Source organism: Geotrypetes seraphini, chromosome 12 (assembly GCF_902459505.1).
Source record: "Geotrypetes seraphini chromosome 12, aGeoSer1.1, whole genome shotgun sequence".
NCBI lineage: Eukaryota > Metazoa > Chordata > Amphibia > Gymnophiona > Dermophiidae > Geotrypetes > Geotrypetes seraphini.
The window spans coordinates 23,731,833-23,755,011 of NC_047095.1; the positions used below are offsets into that span (position 1 = coordinate 23,731,833).

The following is a 23,179-nucleotide window of genomic DNA, read 5'->3' on the forward strand; positions in this document are numbered from 1 at the left end:
TTACTTTATCAACATCTTTATTTGCTTACTTCTATTTTTAACTGGTTTGTTTGGGGCTTTTTTTGTAAACTGCTCAATTGCTTATTATGGAAGAACAGTATAGAATATGTCAATAAACTAAATCAAACCAGTGCAAAAAAATTATGTTTTGCCCATTAAAAATACTGGGTACTTTCATTAACAAAGCCAGAGAAATTTTTGATTTGGCAAGATTCTGTTAAATCTGTCTCCAGACATATAATATGGTTAAAAACTGTTTACATTGTTATGGAACATAATATAAAATAAATTTGTACATCAAACACTTATACTTACCAAAGACTGGATCAATGTAGTAAGACAGTTTTCTTGCAGGTCATCAGGCAAACTGGAAAAGTTCTTTTCAGACAAACATTTTACAAAATGTTTTCCAATCCATCTGTTTACATAGAATTTATTCATGAACCCCATATTAGGCAATGTGAAAAAGCAAAAATATCAATAGTATAATACAATTTTTTTAATAAAACAATTATAATTGTTTAGATTTATATTTTCACATACCGCATACATGAGGCATATAGGCTTTTCAGTCCGAACAAGCGAGCAAGAGTCAAACATTCCAGTACAGACAGATGCAATCCACCAATAGGCTAGAATTAAGAAAAATATTCAACTTATATGTTAAAGTAAAGAGTATGCAGTTCTAGTAATGACTACATGCAAAACATTAACGCATGTTTCCCACAAAATACAGCTTATCTTTTTATTTAGAAAGAGTACATGGGTGATGCAGGAAATTTACAGACCAGTTAAACCTGACTTCAGTTCCAGACAAGATGGTGGAAATTATTATAAAGAATAAAATTAAAGAACATGTAGACAAATATGGTTTAATGGGTCAGAATAAACCCATTAGGTTTGGACTCCTAAGCATCATAGGCATCTTTAAAAAGAAAGCTTTTAAGTTTACTTTTAAATTTATCTAAGTTATTTTCTTCTCTTAAATAAATAGGAAGGGAGTTCAAAGTTTGAGGAGCTGTAACAGCCAAGGGAAGTCTTGCCTCACCAACTTGCTTCATTTCTTTGAAGGTATAAACAAACATATGGCTAAAAGTGAGCCAGTTAACTTACTCATAGTGTATCTAAACTTTCAGAAAGCTTTCAAATGTTCCTCATGAGACTTTCCTGAAGAAATTAACAAGTTATGGGATAGGAGGCAATGTTCTGTTGTGGATTAGGAATTAGTTATTGAACAGAAAACAGAGGGTAGGGTTAACTGGCCATTTTTTATCAATAGAGGATGGTAAAAAGTGGAGTGTTGCAGGGATCAGTACTGGGACTGATGCTATTTAACAAATTTATAAATGATCTGGAAATCGGAATGACAAGTGAGGTAATTAGATGCAGATGACACAAAACTATTCAAAGTTGTTAAAACGCATACAGACTGTGAAAAAAATGAAAGACCACTTTAGGAAGTTGGAAGATTGGGTATCCAAATGGCAGATTAAATTTAGTGTGGACAAATGCAAAATGATGCATGTTGGGAAGAATAATTCAAATCATAATTACCTGATGCTAGGTCCACTTTAGTGGTTAGTACTCAAGATGTCATCGTAGACAATACACTGAAGACTTCCACCCAATGAGCACTGGCGGCCAAAAAAGCAAACAGGATGCTAGGAATTATTAGGAAAAGAATGGTAAATAAGACTAAGAATATTCTAATCCCTCTGTATCACTCCATGGTGTGACCTTTCCTCAAGTACTGCGTTCCGTTCTGGTTGCTGTATCTCAAAAATGACATAGCAGAAATAGAAAAGGTTCAAAGAAGAGTGATCAAGATGATAAAAGGGATGGAACTCCTCTTGTGTGAGGAAAAGTTAAAGAGATAGAGCTTTTCAGCTTGGAAAGGAGACAACTGAGGGGAGATATAACCGAGGTCTACAAAATCCTGAGTGGTATAGAAGAGGCAAAAGTGAATCATTTCTTTACTCTATCAAAAATTACAAAGACTTGGGAACAGTCAATGAAATTACATGGAAATACTTTTAAAACCAATAGGAGAAAATTTTTTTCACTCATTCAAACAATAGTTAAGTTTTAGAACTTGTTACCAGAGGATGTGATAATGAAAGGTTCTTACCTTTGCTAATCTTCTTTCTTGTAAATCCACACTTTATTCCAGGACCAGTGGGTTATTTCCGTCTACCCACCAGGACTTTGTAGGAAGCCTCAAACTTCAGAGACTTAAACTCCTCCCCCTCTTATTACTGTCCCTGTAAGCATCAGTTAATCTTAAAGCAGCCAGGAACATCTGTAGAGAGAGAGAGGGGAACAGGGACACTCCCCGACAAATAAGTTTATTCTGCTTATATCAATAAATGCAACAATGAAAAACGAGAAAAACAGTTCATTAAACATTAGAAACCTGAACAACAAAACAGTGCTATAAGAAGACATAGCTTGCACTGTCAGAAGAGGATGCTTGAACTAGAGACCCCCAAAACTAAGTGCTAAACCTATTCTGATGGCACTCTTATAAAGTCTGATCAGAAAATGAAAATCCAGCTTGCCAGTACTTGGAAAGGCAGACAATTGGTGAAATCAACACGGTATAAGGCAGGTTCTCAGAATAAAGTGTGGATTTACAAGAAAGAAGATTAGCAAAGGTAAGAACCTAATCTTTCGTTCTTGTACAATCCCACTTTATTCTGGGACCAGTGGGATATAACAGAGCAGTCCCAGAAAATCAGGGTGGGACTGATGAGCCTGCTCCCAAAACAGAGGCACCAAAAGCAGCATCCTGCTTAGCTGTCATATCGATCCTGTAAAACTTGGTAAACATATGCAAGGACCACCAGGTAGTGGTTCTGTAAATTTCATCCAGAGAAACAGGTGACGACTCTGCCCAAGAGGACGAAACACCTCTGGTAGAATGAGTCTGCACCACAAAGGGGGGCTTCTTTCTGACTGCCACGTAAGCCTCAGAAATGGCCATACGGATCCATCTGGAAATGGTAGCCTTAGAAGCTGGCCTGCCCTTGCGGGCAGGGCCCACCACAACAAACAGATGGTCAGAGAGGCAAAACTCATTAGTGACCTCCAGGTACCGCAAGAAGAGCTTACAGACATCCAAGGACCACAACACCCAGTCCTGCTCCCTAGATCCAGAGGAAGCAAAAGTAGGAAGTCAGACTTCCCGATTCACATGGAAAGAGGAAACCACTTTCAGAGGAAAAGAAGGAACAGTGCACAGCATCACACCAGAATCTGTAATACGCAGAAAAGGATCTCAGCAGGAGAGTCTGAAGCTCTGAAATCCTACAGGCTGGGGTAATAGCCTCCAGGAAGACCATCTTGATCATAAGATCCATAAGGGATGCCTGCTCCAGAGGATCATATAGTGGACAAGCCAGAGAATGGAGAACCAGGTTAAGATTCCAAGTCAGCCAGGGAAGGTGCAATGGAGGCCTAAGTCACAGAGTGCCCCACAGAAAACGTGTCATATCTGAATGAGCTACCAATAAGCCCCTCAGAGATGGACAACCCATACAAGAAAGACCGTCAATCTGTACCCGGAGAGAAACTACTGCTAGGCCCTTCTTCAGGCCATCCTGCAGAAGCTTCTGAACATGAGGAATCAACAGAATAAATGGGTCCATCTGTCTCAGGATGCACCAGGCCTGATAACATCTCCAAGCCTTCACATAGGCAGCCACTGTGGATTTCCTTTTGCTGTTGTAGGCACCAGACGTCACGACATGTTTTCAATAGTGGCCCCCCAAACTTGGAACTCCCTACCACAATACATAAGAGATGAAAAGGAACTCAGTCTCTTTAAAAATAAACTAAAAACTTTCCTTTTTAAAGATGCCTTTAGTCTCTAAAATAAACATAATTTAAGCAGTGTAGCCAAGTCATCCCTCCTTATGTTTTTTCCTTGAATGTTCTCTTTTCTTTTTTTCCAGAACATTTACTATGTAACTTTTCCCCTTTTATCCTTTCGTGTTTTTGTTACGTTTGTTTATGAGTCTGTTTTTTACCCTCTTTTTACATAATATTATTTGTATGCTTTTTAATATGTTTATATAACTCATTGTAATTCGCTTAGTAAATTATGGATAGGCGATTCATCAAATTAATAAATAAACTTGAAATAAACTTGATAAACTTGAAACTTGGCTATCACAGCTGAAGAATAGCCCTGGCTAGTTAAGGCCGCATGCTCAATAGCTCAAAGCGGTCCGGATACTGCAGTGTAATTGGACACTGCGTGAGGAGGCGAGAATGGCAAGGTAGCCAGAGCCCCCGATCCTGCTGGAGCTTAACCAAGTCGGCATATCACTGCCACCTCAGCCAATCGGGTGTGACCAGGATCACAGGACCTCTGTAGGCCGCTATCCATCTCAACAGACACCCTATCATGGACCACGGAGGCAAGATATATAGGAGACCTTCCCGTGGCCAGGGCTGAACCAGAGTATCCAGGCCTTCACTGCCAGCCTCGCAATGGCAATTGAAGAACCGATCTGCTTTCTTGTTGGCCGCAGTCACCATGAAATTGAACGCTGGACACCCCCACTGATCTACTATGCAATCAAATGCTTTTTGAGACAGAGACCACTCTCCGGGGTCCAGAGTCCAACGACTGAGAAATCCGCTTGAACCTTGTCCACTCCTACCACATGCGCTGACAATAGTGCCACTAGGGGTCTCTCTGCCCACCAGAAGAGAAGCTGAGCCTCCACGCTCAGGGAGGGTCTCCTCATGCCCCCCTGCTGATTGACATAAGCCACCACTGTGGCATTGTCCAAGAATAAGCAGACTGCTCGATGACAGAGACAACCCGCAAAGTGGAGAAGAGCCAACCGAATCATCTAAAGCTCCAGGCAATTTATCGCCCATTTGCACTCTGAGGGAGCCCACAGGCCTTGATCAGGGACGGTCATACATGCCCATCCCCAGCCTTTGAGACTCACATCCGTAGGCAGAATCACCCAATTCGAGATCCAGAGGGGAAGGCCCCTGGATACCGAGAGGGGTCGCACCCTCCAGGGATTCAAGACAAAGTTAGACAAGTTCCTGCGAACCAGAACGTACGCAGGTAAGGCTAGTTTCAGTTAGGGCACTGGTCTTTGACCTAAGAGCCACTGCGTGAGCAGATGGCTGGGCACGATGGACCACTCGTCTGACCAAGCAGCGGCAATTCTTATGTTCTTAAGACTGTTCCATCCCACAGTCTTCCAGTGCAGGGGTGCATGTAACGGGTCCCGCTGGGGATTCCAGTGTGAAAGCAGAGCATCCTGTACTGGACACAGACGGGCATTTGCCCAAGAGACCACATCGATCATTACCACCATGGTCCCCAGAAACAGTAGGTACTGCCATGCCGTTGGGACCAGAGTGGCCAGAAGGTCCCTGATAATCTGACAGAGCTTCTCCTGATGGGACACGGACAGCAACACTTTGTTCTATCCTGTGTGAAATCAAACTCCTAGGTATTCCAAATCCTGTGCTGGCTCAAGGTGACTCTTCCTGAAACTAATCACCTATTACAGGCGCTGCAGCAACTGTACCACCTACTGAATAGCCTGATGCCCCTCAGAAGACAGAGTGGGGAGAAGACGCTGAAGGGAAATGGGAAACAGAGAGTGGGGAGAAGACGCTGGAAGGGAAGAAGACAGAGAAGTCAGACTATGGGGGCAGCAGAGGAAAGAAGATGGGTGCCAGACCAATTGGGAGGGGGTGAAGGGAGAGGCACAGTAACAAAGCAAATGGAAGATGCTGAGAGAAGATATGGAAGGTGGATGGAAGGAATGAGGAAAGCAGAAACCAGGCAACAAAGGTAGAAAAAAAAATTATATTTATTTATTTCCTTTTTTCTTGCTTTAGGATAAAGTAGTATATTAGTTGTGTTGATAAAAATTTATAAACAAAGCCCTGCCAGCTGAACATCTCTTTCTCTAGTTCATCAACCAGAACTTTGATTTATAAGGAAGGAATAAGCTAAATATTGCAGTACTGAGGTTTGTAGGGATGCTACGGGGACAGTAGTCACGGGGATGGGGTGGAGACAGTGGTCGCGGGGACGGGGCAGGGACAGTGGTTACGGGGATGGGGCGGGGACAGTGGTCGTGGGGACAGGGCGATGACAGGGACAAATTTTTTCCCCGTGTCATTCTCTAGGGCAGGCTGTCCAGGGGTTTACTGACATGCAGGGACCCCCCCCTCCTGAATCAGAACCCCCCCAGAATCAGACTTGTCAGGGGGTTTACTGACATGCAGGGACCTTCCCCCCCTAGAATCAGACTTATCCAAGGGTCTGCAATTTCCCACAGTCAGAGCTGTCCCTGCAGGGAACCTCCACAGCACAAGTGTGAAATCCGCAAACACAAAGACTGAGATTACACAAAATAAAACATGAGCAGAAAAGACAAGCTTCTACAGCTTGGCTTGTAAAACTGATGCTTACAGGGACAGTGATGAGGTAAGAGGGGAAGGGGTAAACGGAAATAACCCACTGGTCCCGAAATAAAGTGGGATTGTACAAGAGCAGCAGTTAACATTATCTGCGTTTAAAAAAAAAAAAAAAAGTTTGGGCAAGTTCCTGGAGGAAAAGTCCATAGTCTACTATTGAGAGAGACATGGGAGAAGCCAATGCTTGCCCTGAGATCGGTAGCATGGAATGTTGCTACTATTTGGGTCTCTGCCAGGTATTTGTGACTGGATTGACCACAGTGGAAACAGGATACTGGGCTAGATAGACCATAGGTCTGACCCAGTATGGCTATCCTTATGCGAGAATGAATATTTATTCACTGTTGTTCTCAAGAACTTTAGGGAAACGCACACTATTACTATTCCTCCTGCTTATTTTTAGTTCTATATGTCGGAAAGGAAGCAAAAAGAAGCACTAGGGGCCTTCAAGTTCCAAGCAATCATTAAACAAATATATTGAAGGACTCGACACTGTCCGTGTTTTGGCATGTCTGTCTGCGTCTGGAGGCATTCAATGCAGTCCACATAAAGATTAGCCAAAACAAATAACACCTAATATATTGAGATGTTCAGCAAGCAGAATCCATGGCTTGGTGAGAATAAGAATGAAAAGTGCATACATACATACTGACTGCTAAGTATATATGTCAGTATGTATGTTCTAAATTTTTAAAAACACACAACCCCCCCCCCCCCCAAAACTTGAAACTAAATAGAGAATGACACAGGGAAAAAAAATCTGTCCCTGTCACCGTATCATCATCCCCTTCACCGCCCCCTCCCCGCAGCATCCATTCTTCCCTCTTGCCACCTCACTGCCCTTCAGCGGCCCGAGAATATCCCTCCCTCCCCCTTACCTTCACAGCGTAAAGAAACTTAAGGGAGGGAAGGCGCGCGCTCACCGATCGCATGCGTGGCCCTTTCCCTCCCTCCGGCCAAATCTATCTCCCTTCCTCCCTGTCTCCCCCTTACCTTCACAGCATTTTAGAAACGAAACTGATGCTGGTGAAGCCTGCCTGTGCCGCCCTGCAGTCGCGTGTATGTGGGCGGAAGCTTCTCCTCTGACAATTGTCATTTTATAAACACAAATGAAACAGAGCAAGGTTCAAACAAACCTCATCTCCCCTCCCTTTCACAAATATCCCCTTCACTATTGTGAAAACTGAACAAACCAAATACTACAGAATGTTACATAGAAAAATCAAGCTAACAGAATACTTTTGTCACACATGGCAAGAATAATGTTAGGGGAGTGCAACTAGGTTAACTGCTCCCTGGTCATAGAGAGAGCCCCAAGCCAGCTGGAAGCTAAAGAAGCACAGCCTGGACTTTGCGGCCCCCAGTTATGTCTAATACCAGCTCTAGCAGGATACATATTTCAAATCTGAAATATTCTAATCACAAAATATAAAATAATTTTTTTTTTCTTTTTGTAGTCTGGTAATTTTATTCTTCAAATCACATTGGTCTCAGACTTTGGTTTTAGATTCCTTCTGTCTTCATCGTGGCATGGCTGGCTCCTGAAGGTAAAATAGGCGCAAGAGGAGCTGGGGAGAAGATGCCGAGTCCGACACGGGTGCAATTTTTTTACCACAGGAATAAGACTTTTCACCACTCCCACAGGGCAGTAAAAGATCTTGTCCCCATTCCCGTGGGGTGGTGAAAGTTCTTGTCCTCATTCCTGCGGTAAACCAGTTGCAAATGTCTCCATTCCTGCGGATTTAATGCGGTGACCCGCAGTAAACAGTCCCTGTGTCATTCTCTAAAACTAAACTCCTGTTCCTGTATCATAACTGCTCTACTTTAGTTCTGAGACTGCCTTTGTAAAATACTGCAGGATGCTATGATCAGAAGAAAACAAAACAAAACAAAAAAAACATGCTAATGCAGGGGACAGGTCCTCATTCTGAAAGGCTACAGTTTGAGGAAGACTCCTAGGATCCAGCAAGCCAGGGCATTCCACTAGTCTCAGCTCATCCTGTCTAGGAGTGGCCCATTACTTTGTGATGGTCTTCTCTTTATTAGGTGTGACATCAAGATTTCTGGAGACTCAGTAAATTGACTAGAGAACATCACAAATAAGAATATTTGGAAGATTGGAAATTGGACCAAAAGAGTCTGCCTATTAAATGATTAAAAGTTTTTATTTAGGATATAATGAAAAAGTCTGAATATGTGGGTAAAATGTCTGGAGACTTGGAATGGTGATATGGGATGCAAGTCTCAGCAATTCAAACCCCCAGTCTGGCTACCATTAAGCCCAATTGGACTAGAGTATCTGGGACAAGGAGCTAGAAAATTTGGGTGTTTTTAACATCTCACAGGAATTGTTTAAAAAAAATACCAGTAAGAATTTTGAAAATGCTTAACAAGAGTACCAGCATTTAAATGTAGGATAATGTACCTTTGCTTAATCTTTGTAAACCGCATAGAACTTCACGGTATTGCGGTATATAAGCTGTTATTATTATTATTATTTATTATTATTATAATAATGCTGAAGTGGTGGGGGATGGATTTGATTCTAACAGCAAACAACCTAGATTTGTATAAATTTTGGAGGCTTCTCAAGACAATTATGTCACCATGTCTCCTCACATGGGGGGCAAAAATCACAGTAAAATATCTCCAAATTCTTTCTGGGATTATTTCACTGTCTTGGGGCATCAAGCTCCAAAGTCGTGGCTCGATGCTCCTGGGCTGGCAGAGCAGGGTTCTCCCTAGCATATGGCCATGCCCCCCACCCCAGCTCAAGCCCCACTCCCACTTTAAGGTAGCCCTTGTCCCCTCAACATGGGGGATCGGGGGGGGGGGTTTCAGGCAGAAGTGATGCCTATTTGTTCCTGCCCAGTCCAGTACAAAATTCATCCTGAAGAGATGAAGGTAGTGAGCGCCTTTTTGAATCAATCCCCCCATGGCTCCAAGAAAGAGAGAGAGTGTGTCGTAGATGGGACCCTCCCTCAATGATTCTGCTTATGATTCCTGAGACCAGTGTGCAGTGGGGCTGAACTAATAGAGCCCAAAATAGCTATGGCTCTTGCTGGTAAAAAGGCCACTGAAGTCACTTTGGGAAAATAGTAACAGAATGGTGCAAGACTTGCACTATATGCTCATTAACAAGTGGGGCAGGACAAGCCAGCCAGGGTACTAAATTACAAGCCCCACATTCCTCATAGTGTCCTCTAATTCCCTCATTAGCCCCCTCTATAATTCCCTACACTAGCACTGTATGTCTTGACATACAGTAATTAAATTGTAAGCTCTTTTGAGCAAGGACAGTCTCTTGCATGTCCAATGTACAGTGCTGCATTCATTTGTAGAACTATAGAAATAATAAATTGTTGTTGGCTCTCTCCAACATCTTAAATGTCGTTGTCCCCCGTGTCCTCTGGGATTCTCTCAGCTATCTGGCTCACTTGGGTGATCCTTAGGGCTGATCTCTCTGCTACTAAGGGCTTTGTATGTTTCCTCTTGCCCTTTCTTTTATTTTAAAGTTTATTCCTAGGACAAGGAGGGAACCAAAATAGCCAGAAGCCCCCAAACCCCATGCCACAAAAAGGGGAAGAGAGAGCAGGTAAATGTTAGACAAAAGGAGGGAGAATCTCTACAAGGCTTTATCTTACCAGGCGGGACCTCTAGAAAACCAATACAAGAGGAGCAAAATCACACCAAGACCAAAGCCCTCAGATCAAGGTCTTGGAACAGAGACGGCTATCCAGGTACTCATTCATCAGGAAGATTCTCAGACAAATTCTTGAGAGCTTCCTGCATGCTAATTTGTGCTGAACCTACAGACACAAACTATAGTCTGCAACTGAGGGAACTGAGCCAAAAACAATCAGAAACTGCTGTGCCAGTCCACACAGCAACTATATAATAGAGAGAGAGAAAACACTATGTTCTAGTGCTACACCACTCTGTATACTGTGATGCAGTCATTGGAAAGTTCTAGGTTTTCTGCCTCCACCCAATCTAGCAAAATCAGAAAGATGCATTTAAACAGTATTCAGCAAAAAAGGAATGGGGGAGAACCATGTGGAATTTCTGTACAAGACCGATGAATGTGTTTTGCCTTTCCAGGGTGCTCTGCTGCTACCATTTGATACACAGGCCAATCAAGACTCACTTGTAAGATTCAGGTGCACTGCTGGTCTCCAGAGAAATATGTTTACAGGTAGCAAATTTTACCTGAGGGAGAAGTTGTAGGTTGCTAACCCACACTTCAAAACATGACCATGAAGTTAATAATCAGTCAATTTGGATTTTACTTTTAACTTAGGAAGCATGTAAGAATTACATTAAAATTGCTCATTTTATACTCCAAGCAACTGCATATTTTAATAAATTTTATGCAGTCATGAAAATTATATACAGAAACCTTCTTTTTGCTTAGTCTGTGTATTCTGTTTATGCATATTCATGTTTCCTTTTTTAGCACATATTTGAAAAATCAAGAGAGATGCGTTTTAAAAAAGAGAAGGTAGGGAATAGTGAAATTATTTTCATGGTCTCAAAAGGACCCACTTACTACTGTGTTTCCCTGAAAATAAGACAGTGTCTTATAATCATTTGGGGTCCAAAAAAGGCACTAGGTCTTATTTTCGGGATATGCACATGATCATCTCTCTCTCTGCTTCACCCCAATTGTTCCTCTTTCCTTTCTCTCCCCTACATGTGCAGCATCTTTCATCCCCACCCTCCCTCCCATCCATTGCCCAGCTTCTATCCTTCCCTCTCTCCCATCCCTTGCCCATCTTTTATCTATCCTTCCCTCCCTCCCATCTCTTGTGCAGCAAAACCCTTGCCCAGCTTCTATCTCTCCCTCCCTCCCATCCCTTGTGCAGCAGAGCCCTTGCCCAGCTTCTATCCTTCCCTCCCTCCCATCCCCCGTGCAGCAGCACCCTTGCCCAGCTTCTATTCCTCCCTCCCATCCCTTGTGCAGCAGAACCCTTGAGCACCTCCCCTGCCACCACCGCGCAGCTGAACCAGTGCTGACCCTCCATCCTTCCCTCCCTGCCAACTGCGAGCAAGCCCTACCTTCAATTGAAGCAGCATCAGGCCGGCAGCACTCGAAACAGGCTGCTTGGCCTTGTCCGTCGGGGATTTCACTCTGCCGCATTACTGTTGATGTTATCAGTAACGCAGCAGAGTAAAATCCCTGCAGGTCAAGGCCAAGCTGCCTGTTTAGAATGCTGCCGGCCCATCGCTGCTTCGGATGAAGGTAGGGCTCGCTTGTGGTCAGCAGGGAGGGAAGGATGGAGGGTCAGCAGGGGTTCAGCTGTGCGGTGGGAAGGGGGGTGGGTTGAAAAGTTGCCGGCGAATCCCAGGACTAGAGCTTATATTAAGACCTACCCCAAAAATGATGCTGGGCTTATTTTCGGGGTAGGTTTTAATTTTGGGGAAACACGGTGTTTATGCTTGTGGTTCCCAACCCTTTTAACAATGGCATTGGTATGCAGTCAAGTCCTTCAGGAGATTTAGTGAAGGCCCAGACCGCAAGCTCCCAGCGACTCTTCTTCCCCACCTCAGGCTCCTGTTGAAGTAATGATTTCACTTCTAACTGCAGTAGCTTCTTTGGTTAACAGAAAGAATATTTTCTTCTTTTATATTCATTTATTCCAAACTGAGAAATCATTTGGAACCCGATAAAGCAGGAATGCTTGTTTTTCTTTTCCAGATTATGAACAAGAAGTTGAAGACGAGTGAACTACAGAAGACAGTATTTTAAGTTTTTCATGTGTGGAACTGGCTTCTGAGATTTTTTTTTAAAGATATTTTGTTTAACCACATCAGTTAACATGGATGTTTAAGCAAATACAAGAATACATGCGCTATATTATTGTTTTGGTTAATTAAAGCTATTTAAATTGTTATTAAGGTAATGATTATTTTCCTCCTTTCAATAAAGTATAGCAAAAAAGTTGTCCAAATATGAATGATTAACCTATTAAACTGGAGATAGTTCACCTCGCAGTAATTTAATATTATATATTTCTAATGCAGTGTTCTTCCCAGAAATTTTTTCCAGCCGGGTGGCATGAAAAAGTAGCCGGGTGGGGCGGGACAGGGAAATTTGGTGGTGGGGAAAATTAAGGGCTCCTTTTACTAAGCTGCAATAGTGTTTTTAGCGTGTGCAGAATTGTTGGCGTTAGCGTCTAACACGTGCGGCAATTCTGCGTGAGCTAAGCGCGCGGTAAAACCGCTATCGCAGCTTAGTAAAAGGAGCCCTAAATGTGTACTATTTGTATTAGCTAATTATTATTAGTTATTTTGCAATGCTCAATATGACTGCCTTTCTTAAGGTTTGACAGTTGTTCCATAATATTTATATTAAATTTAAGAAGTATCCAATTCTAGAAGTGAATAATTAGATATTTGCCCTCTTTCAAATGGTATAGAGCAGCGTCTCTCAAACTTTTTAACTCCGGCACAATAAACGGAGCAAATGTTTTTTGTGGCACACTAAATGCAGCAAATGTTTTTCATGGCTGGAAAAAATTTCTGGGGAGAACACTGTTGCCGTTAGTTTTCAAGGTCCAATCACGTCAAATAATCATGCTTATCTGGGCAGTTGTATAATAAAAAGAATGGATAAGATAACATGAGAAGTGAAATTGTCATGAATCAGAGGGATACATACCCTGTAGGTCCTAAAAGCAGGCTTGTGGATTAGATATAAACTATGAAGGTAGTGGTGTACCTAGCATATGTGACACCCGAGGCCCATCATTTTTTTACACCCCCCCCCATCTGTATAAAAACATGATTTTTTGTAACAATCCACACATCACACAAGAGTGTACCTAGGAAAAGGCAGCATCTTACATATTACAGTGAGCAGTACATCAATACACCCATTGTAAAACTAAACAAGCCAGACCAGCACAGATCAATCCTACACAGTCAATCCTAACTGAAAACTATGTCTTTCGAACACACAGAACACAGAAAACACCTTCGCCTGGTATGGAATATGTAATCACAAACTAACCCCTCTCCCTTTTACAAAACTGTAATGTGGTTTTTAGCCATGGTGGTAACAGTTCAGACTCTCATAGAATTCTGAGCAACTACCACCATGGCCGGTGCTAAAAAAACACTCTACAGTTTTGTAAAAGGGGGGATAAAATAGAAAAACGTAGACAAAGGTTAAATTGAACCACCAAGAAGCTGGACTCTGCATACAATGCAACACCACAGAAATAGCGATGCATCTCCCCTAAAGCAAAAAAATAAATAAATATAATTTTTTCTACATTGTCTTCTCTGATTTCTGCTTTCCTCATAGTTTAGTCACTCTCTTCCTTTCATCCACTGTCTACCCTCTCTCTGCCCCTTCTATATGGCATCTTCTCTCCTTGTATTCCTCTTCCATCTCTCCCTTCACCCCTATTATTCTGGCATTCATCTTCTTCCCTTCCCTTCTTCAATGGTCTGGCATCTCTCTCCTCTTCTTCTCTTCCCTCTCCCACACCCACATGGTCTGGTATTTCACTCTCTCCTCTCCCTTCCCCCCACTTCCATCAGCATCTACCCCCTTTCTCTCCCTCCAACCCAATTCCATCCAGTATCCTTCCCCCTTATGTCTCTCTCTCCTTTCCCTGCACACCAATTCCATCAACATCTGCCCCCTTTCTCTCCCTCCATTACCCTTCCATACCACCCTGACCTCCTTTTTCTTCCTCCACCACCCTTCTATGCTCCTCTCTCCCTCCAAACCAGCAAGGTCCCATGATGACTGCTTCTGTTGCCTCTGCCTCTGGAAGATGTAAGTGACGTTGGAGGGGGTGGGCCGGCAGATGCAGAGAGTTGCGGCAAGGTTCCGCAATGACTGTAGCTGCCAGTCCACCCCTTCCAACATCACTTACGTCTTCTGGAGGCAGAGGCGGCAAATGCAGTCATCGCAGGACCTTCCTGCACTTCAGTGCGGCTGCCGACTCTGCTTCAAAACAAGTACGGCAGCCGTGCTGAGGTGCAGGTGCCATTTAGAGCATCTTGGAAGGTTCTGGATCCAGACGGCTGTGTACCCCCCTAGGGCTGGAACCCGGGGCAGTCTGCCATTGTATGAGGGGATAAAAAATAATAAAAAGAATGGATAACTTGACCGATTTAGACATGTCATACAATTATAACCACAAAAATATGTCATAAAATGTAAACTCAAAAGACTCCAGACGAAAAGCAGACTATAAAAAGGAAACCAGAAAAGACCAAACCCATAGTACTAAGATCCAAATGCTAAAATCGACATGTCCATTACGAAGAGACGTGTGATTCACCACTAATTATAACGATTGAGTCTTTAAAATATGAAACGGTAATGGATAGCCATACCTGGTGGATGGAAGTGACAAATACTGGAGCCAAAACCAGAGCACTGTGATGAAACTAGAATATGAATACCTATTTATACTTTTGAGTAAAATTGCGATGCGAACATGTCATAAAAAAGAATAAATAATGTGTAAACTAAAAACTAAAAACAACATATTGTAATACCGAACTCAGAATTAATGAAATAACATGCTAAAAGAAGTTAACCTCCCCCCCTAAAATAGGGCATATACATACTTAAAATGATGGCTGGTTACAAACAGTGTATGCCTCGACTATATAGACCTAAACTGGGCAAAAGTAAACATATGGGAAATGAACAGCTGATGAAGAAATTACTAAGCCACGGAATAGGGGGAGAAGTGCATAGATGGATCGGTAAATGGTTAGAGAACAGAATGCAGAGGGTTAACATAAAAGGGAAATTCTTGGACTGGGTGAAAGTGACTAGTGGAGTGCCCCAGGGCTCGGTTCTTGGGCCTATTTTGTTCAATATTTTTATAAACGATCTTGAGGAGGAAACAAGTAATATAATAAAGTTCGCCGATGATACAAAATTATGTCGGGCAGTTGGCTCTCAAAGGGACTGCGAGGAGCTTCAGAAGGATCTGAGACAGCTGGAAACATGGGCGACAAAGTGGCAGATGAATTTTAACATTAATAAATGCAAAGTGATGCATCTAGGAAAAAAGAATAAAGAACACGAGTATAGAATGTTTGGGGTAACACTAGCAAAATGCGAACACGAAAGGGATTTGGGGGTACTGATTGACAGAACCCTGAAGCCATCGGCACAATGTGCGGCGGCAGCGAAGAGAGCAAACAGGATGTTGGGCATAATTAGGAACAGGATCACGAGTAGATCTGAAGAAGTCATAATGCCGCTTTATAGAGCAATGGTCAGACCACACTTGGAGTACTGTGTCCAACACTGGTCTCCTTATCTTAAGAAGGACATAACTCTGTTGGAGAAGGTGCAAAGGCGAACCACGAAACTAGTCAAAGGAATGAAAAAGTTGAGCTGTGAAGAACGCCTCAGGAAACTGGGACTGTTCACACTCGAGAGGAGAAGACTGAGAGGCGATTTGATAGAGACTTTTAAAATATTAAAAGGATTTGATGAAATAGACCAAGAAGCAGCATTACTAAGATTTTCAGATGTGACACGGACAAGAGGTCATAGCCTGAAACTGGGTGGCAGCAGGTTCAGGACGAATGCCAGGAAGTTCTGTTTCTCACAACGAGTGGTGGGCGCTTGGAATTCTCTTCCTGAGGGTGTTGTGGTGGAGACTACTCTTCGGGGTTTCAAGCACAAGTTGGATATACACCTTCTTGTAAATCATATTGAGGGATACGGTAATTTCAGGTTTTCATAATAGAGAACTAAATGGGCCGCCGCATGAGCGGATCGCCGGACTTGATGGACCTCGGTCTGATCCGGTGAGGGCATTTCTTATGTTCTTATCTTGAAAACATAAGCCGATAGTAGCTCAAAGACAAGCCGACCGGGTAGATGAAAAGTGAACCTGGGAAAGATCTAAATTATTGTACAAATGAGCTTCTATTAAAACCAAAGAATAAAACCACAGCACTCGGGAAAGTAAAAAAGGGAGAGTAAAATAGACTTACCAAAAAGGTCTCTGCACTGATGCGATAAACTCGTACGCAGAATAAATATGAACATGCGACAGTGGGGCTATGATATTTGATCCATTGAAATAGACGCCAAAAAAGTGTCGGCAGTGGATTGAATGCACACTGATAGGGGAGGGGCATCGGGCTGTTAAAAAATGCTGCTTTAATAAATAAATGAAAATACTGGTGAAAAACTAAATAAAAATCCAAAACCGTGATAAAATGCCGAACCTCACTGCAAGTAATAAGTGAAAGTAGCATAAGGCACCCGTAGTACTGTTAGTGCCAGAGCTGCTTAGAATAAAGAACCGTGCTGTACATGAGGAGATAAGATGTAAAGTGCTGGCCCCTCACTGCACCACTGGATAAAACTAAGGAGCCATGTTCTAGAGCAGGGGTGCACACACTTTTTGGGCTTGTGAGATACTTTTAAAATGATAGAGAAAATGTTAATAATCATTCATATTCCGGGGTATTTTGAAAGAGGTCAAAGCAGATGACTCTATGCACTGTCACCTCAGTGACAACCATACAAAAATAGACAAATACCCCCCTCCCTTTTTACTAAACCACGATAGCAGTTTTTAGCGCAGGGAGCTGCGCTGAATGCCCAGTGCTTCTCTCGACGCTCATAGGCTCCCTGCGCTAAATAACGCTATTGCGGTTTAGTAAAAAGGGACCATAGTGTAAAATATAGACAGCAGATATAAATTCAGACACATTTTGATCACTAAATTTAAAATAAAATAAATTTTCCTATCTTGTTGTCTGGTGATTTCATGAGTCTCTGGTTGCACTTTCTTCTTCTGACTGTGCATCCAATCTTTCTTCCCTTCTTTCAGCCTGTATGCTTCCTCTCCTCCTGACCTCATACCCCTCCCCCCAACTCTTTCTTCCTCTCCCCCTGCCCTTTCTTTCTTTCTCTCTTCATGCCCCCTTTCTTTTTTTCTGTTTCTCTTCTTTCCTTCTGTCTCCCTGCCTGCCCTCTTTCTTTCTTTCTTCTTGACCACCCCCAAGCCACTGCCATCGCCGCTGCCATCGGGGAACAGGCCCCCAAAGCCGCTGCCGCCACCCCAAGCTCTCCCTGCTTCGGGCCGACCAGCATTCCTCTCCCCAACATCAATTTTGCCGTCGGAGAGGAAGGCTGATCAGCCCAAAATCACGATCAATTGGGAGAAATGCTGCCGGGTCCTGCCTTCGAGGAAACTGAAAGTAGGCAGGACCCGGCAGCAAGAAGAGCAAATGGTAAGCTTTACTGACCTGTCTCTCGCCTTAGCCTGTAGCGAATGCATGCTTCGGGGCTCTAACATGTGCGTGTCGGCTTCCCTTCTCTCTCCCCCCCCCCCGGACATAACTTCCGGTTTCGGAGGGAAGAGAAGGGAAGCCGGCACGCACATGTTAGAGCCCCGGAGCATAAGTTCGCTACGGGCTAAGGTGAAATCTCCAAGCCGGCTTTTTTTTTTTTTTTTTTTTAATGTTGAGCAGCAGCGGCAGTAGCAGAATTTAGCTGGGCGGTCATCTAAATTACCCGGGTGGACCGCCTGGCTGAAAGGCCCTAGGGAGAACACTGCTAATGGAATAACCAACTCAGCAATTTTTTATATAACTATGAAGCTAATCCTAAGTGTGAGGATTTGAATGCAAATGACCGCACCTAAAGTTAGGGATGGCTTCTGGGCTTAAGCACTATTCTATAAAATCACAAACTGTGTGCCTCTCGAGACTCCAGGTGTGTCGCCAGACGCCAGGGAGGAGGAGAGGTGCCATCACTGGCTGACTGCCTACAGGATGTGCCTATGCAGCCAGCCCCTCTCTCTGCCAGGCTCTACACCCTGTCCCCCCACCCTGCCCTGTACCCCCTCTGGTGGTCTAGTGGTAGGCCAGGATAGGGTACAGGGCAGGTCTAAGTGGTAGGCAGTCCCAGCCTCCGCCTCTCCCCCCCCTGCACCTTTAAATTCTGGTGGTCCAGCGGTGTATTAGCAGGAGCGAGCTTTCCGCGTTCCTGCCCCTCCCTTGCTGGACAGCTGCCTCCTCATTATGTCAGGACCAGCAGCGCACAAGGCAGAAGCGAGCTTTTCATGCTCCAGCCTGTCCCCGCGCCGCTCCCTGAATGGCTGCACTCAGTTCTTGCGGGATTCGCGAGAATTGCCGAGAACCATTCAGGAAGCGGGGCCAGGCTGGAGTGCAAAAAGCTCGCTCCTGCCTTGTGCACCACTGGCCCCGACGTGATGAGGAGGCAGTCGTCCAGCAAGGGAGGGGCAGGAGCGTGGAAAGCTCACTCCTGCTGATACACCGCTGGACCACCAGAATTTAAAGGTACCGGGGTAGGGGGTATATTCGCTCCATAAGATGCACTTTTATTTCCACCCACTTTTTTAGGGAAAAAAAGTGCGTCTTATGGAGCAAAAAATACAGTATATTATTTGCCAACTAAGAAAAACCCTCAGGGGGTTGGGGAGGGAGAAAGCAGAGGAGAAACACTGATGTTAATACATCTACTATTTTGGAACAATCTATTATGGATACAACTGAGCAGGCTACACTCAGTCTCGTTTTTTGGGCAGGATATGAATATAGTACTAAGATCATATTTTAAATACTGTTGTACCTTTTTGGGAGGAGGAACAGACGATTTGGATTCACACAATGTTACAAAGTCTACTTAAGATCGGAGAAACATTTTTCTGTCTATGAGAGAAGATTATAAAACTTGGTGCAGCTTTTTTGTTGGCATACCCGTGTATATGTGTGGTCCGTTACAGTGGGGTAGAACAAATACGGTATATATATACTGTATATATATTTTATAACTCTGGTCATTTGAAGGCCTTTCTCAAGCTAAAGAAAGTATAGTTGTACTTTAGATAGATGGCTGAATGGAATATCACGTTAGACTTACTTTTCTATATAATTAATGCCGTTTAGATTTCCTTATTTTTTTGGTTGTTCACCCTATATCATGATCTAAAGAATTTAATTTATTTCGCCTTTAAAAGGGGTGGGGGTGGGATTTTTCTCAATCCCTTATATCTTTTCCTTCTTTTTGAATATTATTTCTTTCTGTGTGACTCGGAACAGAGAGTGGTAGAAAGCTGGAATGCCCTTCCAGAGGCTGTTATAGGGGAAAACACCCTCCAAGGATTCAAGACAAAGTTAGACAAGTTTCTGTTGAACAAGAACGTGCGCTGGTAGGGCTAGTCTCAGTTAGGGTGCTGGTCTTAGACCAGAGGGCCACCGCGTGAGCGGACTGCTGGGCATGATGGACCACTGGTCTGACTCAGCAGTGGCAATTCTTATGTTCTTAAGAGTATACTGTATGTTGTGATTACATTTCAAATTTTGATAAAAAAAGAGGACACCTATTTTTAAATTATGGATTGAGAATTTATGCATGTAAAAGAAAAACCTTGAGAATATACTTTAGAAATAATGTAGATTATACTTCATCTTATAATTACCTTGTGGAAAAACTTGCAGTAGTCTCTTTTGAGTATATAGATAGCCATTTCTTTTAGCCCTTCTAATCCATACATATCTGCTATTGAGAGTACTTGGCTAAAAAATACAAAAAAATATACTGAATATAAAACGTATACCAGAGAAAAACTATACAAATTCAGTGAAACTGTATCAAATAATTTGCATAAACATTATCTAACTTAATACTAAGAACTTGTAAGGTAGAAATGATTTATTCTCTTATTCTTTTTAGCCAAAGTTTTTACTGCCCCACGTTATATCTCAGTTGCTGCATCTGTACAGATTCTTTTTATGGATTTTTCTACAGCAGTTATATTTAACAAGCTCTGACCATTTATAATTACAAGAGGTTTTGCTTTCTTCTAACAGAACACGCTTCTAGGATCTAGTATTTATTATCTCCAGTACTAACTTTTCCATTCTACAAATGCAAGCTAAGATGAATTTTTGTAATGAAAAGAGGGAAAATATCTGCTTGGTGATCTCTTATCTATATATTCCACTGTTTAACTTCAAATTTTCCACACACATTTTTCCTTTACTCTTGCTGGCATAAAAAGCACATCTGCCAAATTTCTACCTTTCAAGAAATATCAGTTGAACTTGAATTCAAATTATTCCAGCCTTTAATGATGCTTTCATCTTACTAATTATAATTAGTAATAATTTCTCTTATTTTTTATGTAATTTTTTTAAGTACAGTGCCTTTAAAAATCTCCAGAGCCATACTTGTTTTATAAAAGGGTTTTTTTAAATATAAAATAGGTTCTCACAATGGTCCCTACTAGCACACAAATACTCTTGCATAAATTTACACCCGATCTGAGTGAGGTGCAAATATAGAAATGTGCTATGTATATACACGTGTATTTTATGATATGCATTGCTTGTCTACCCAAAGTAGACCCCCAGACCCACCTAGAAATATCACATAAAAGCAGGTGCTACAAGGCTGATTGAAAAGTAATGAGATTGGGGTTTTTTTTGAATTAAGAGGACTCCACAGGATCAGAACAGTTTTCTTTTTCAAAGTAGCGTCTTCACATTCTGTACATTTTTTCCAGTGTTTCAAAAATGATTCAAAGACATGCAATAGACTTTTTTGTGACATCACTTTTAGTGCAGCAGCTGTGGCGTTTTTCGCTTCAACATCTAAAGAGAACTTCTTTCTGCACAATTGGTTTTTCAGGGTTGGGAACATTTCAACAGTTTAATTACCACTCTTTCCAAGTTAAACACAAAATTCAATCGCACATCTCTGGCGTACTCTCATAAGACAAGACTTCTTCATCATCTGCCATGACGAAACGTACAAAGTTCTTTCTCTCGCTGTGACCCAAGAAAGAAGATTACAGCAGTCCAATTGCAGGTTCTGAAATGCTGATGTATCTGCTTCATAAGAACCAGAACAGCGCTGCCATGTCTACTTCTTGGAATGGAAAAAGGCAGTCTCATTACTTTTCAATCAGCCCTCAGTATATTTGAAGAGGAGATAGGTCTTCTGAAGAAATGCACTATACAAATCTTAGGTAGTAGATGTCCTCATAAGTAAACTCATTTGGAGGCACAAGATGGGTGCAGTCTGTAGGAGGCTGCTTGAAATCTTCCACCATTAGGAATTGCCTGGGACAGCGATTCCCAAACTTTTTACAATGGCGGAACCTCTAAAATAAAATTTTTCATGCACCAAGGAACAAATTCTATAAGCTAATTTCTTGAACTCCAGAAGAGAGAGTTCAAGGAAACCAGTTTGGGAATCATAAACCTAGGATGACATCTGGGTTTGGGAAGTCTTCAAGGCCCTTTCGAGAGGCCTGTGATCTAGGGGAGAAGACATCAGCAAATATCCCGCTTACGGTTCACTGGTCCACCCACACCTGATGTTTCTTCCACCCCATTCTTACTTTGCTGTTCTATTGAATCCTTTCCTACCCTTCTTTTCCTTTTGTTTTTTGATGCAGATCAGCTCGATTTTGTTTAGCTCGTCCTTAATGCCTCCCTCTCCTCTATTTTTATTGTAAACCACTTAAAAGGTTTTTTTAAAATTTATTTTGGTAATAGCAATATATTAAACTTGACCTTATTTCCTATTTTTTCAACTTAACAAAAAAGACAACATTGGAAAATGATGAAATAGGAGAGCTTTGTTTTTATGGCTTATTCATTTTAAGATAGTGCTAATATAATAAAAATATATGTACATATAGTATATTGTGGCCATCAGTATTACCCAGAGCAGGGCTCTGTAGAAACTTGATGGCTACAAACAATAATGCAATCGCGTGTGACCCGGCCTGGAGTCACCCTGCAGGACTGGAGTTTATAGTAGCAATAAAAAAAAATTCAATCAAACACAAATAAAGTTCCAACAAATGTGGCTTGTCAGGATAAAGTTCTTTTTACTTAATTCCTTAAGGCAGGTAAGTACTTTTTCAGACTTTATAACCTCAGTCAGGTTTCCACACAGCCTTAATAACAAAAACCAAAAAAACAAACTGCCAAAAGAGAAAAAGGCAGGAAAATAAAGCCGCTCACAATACAGTGCAACTTTCTTTCTGTGTTTCTTAAGTCCCACTTATCCTTGAGACCTCAGCTCAATACAGAGCTTACTCTGCCTGCTGAAAAGCAGGTATCTCACTTCATCAAAATACAGTTCAGCATTCAAGTTTTCCTTAATTTATAGTCCTTGCAGCAAATGAAGGAAAGCCTCTGGCAATCAGAATATGGTTGCCAGGAAAAGGAGAGAGTCATAGGTTTTGCCAAAAACAAAGGCCTTCAGAAAAGGCTTTCAAATTCCCTCCCAGAATGGAAGCAAAACCTCTCCCCACTCTCTCAAAGCTTTCTCACAAAAACAAGCATTCAAAAACGAAAAACACAGCACACAAACAGTTCCAAAACACACTCACTGTTTGTGGCTCAAAGTCAGGTTCAGCTGCATAGGTTCAGGCAAATTACTCTCACAGCCAGCACAAGACTCTTGGAAGTCCATAGGTTCTTCAAACAGGTAAGACAAATCCTCTAGCTGTTCAACCTCCATTGGTTCCATAGATTGGGGTTTGTTGTCCCTGTTTGGCTCGGCAGGGTTCCTAGGGAAGAAGGCCCAAACTTCCTCCCTAACCGGCTTGCTGGTTTGAATGCCACTGCTGGCTTATCTAGTCTAGGGGCGTGCCCTGCTCTAGTTGAGTCAGCAGTAGCCCAAGGCCCTCTAGAGCTCCCCTGGTGGTGAGTTGTACATAATTCATCCATC

General features: G+C 42.4%; 1 protein-coding gene across 2 annotated transcripts in view; it reads right to left on the reverse strand.

Moving 5' to 3' along the window:
• Positions 1-23,179, reverse strand: part of BTBD8 (BTB domain containing 8) — a 125,394-nt gene that overhangs the window by 75,075 nt on the left and 27,140 nt on the right. For both annotated transcript variants that reach the window (XM_033916572.1, XM_033916571.1), the window contains 3 exons: positions 19,911-20,007; positions 544-632; positions 316-418 (listed from right to left, as the gene is read on the reverse strand). In XM_033916572.1, the coding sequence (XP_033772463.1) occupies positions 316-418; positions 544-632; positions 19,911-20,007 (289 nt within the window). The remainder of the gene's footprint in view (positions 1-315; positions 419-543; positions 633-19,910; positions 20,008-23,179) is intronic.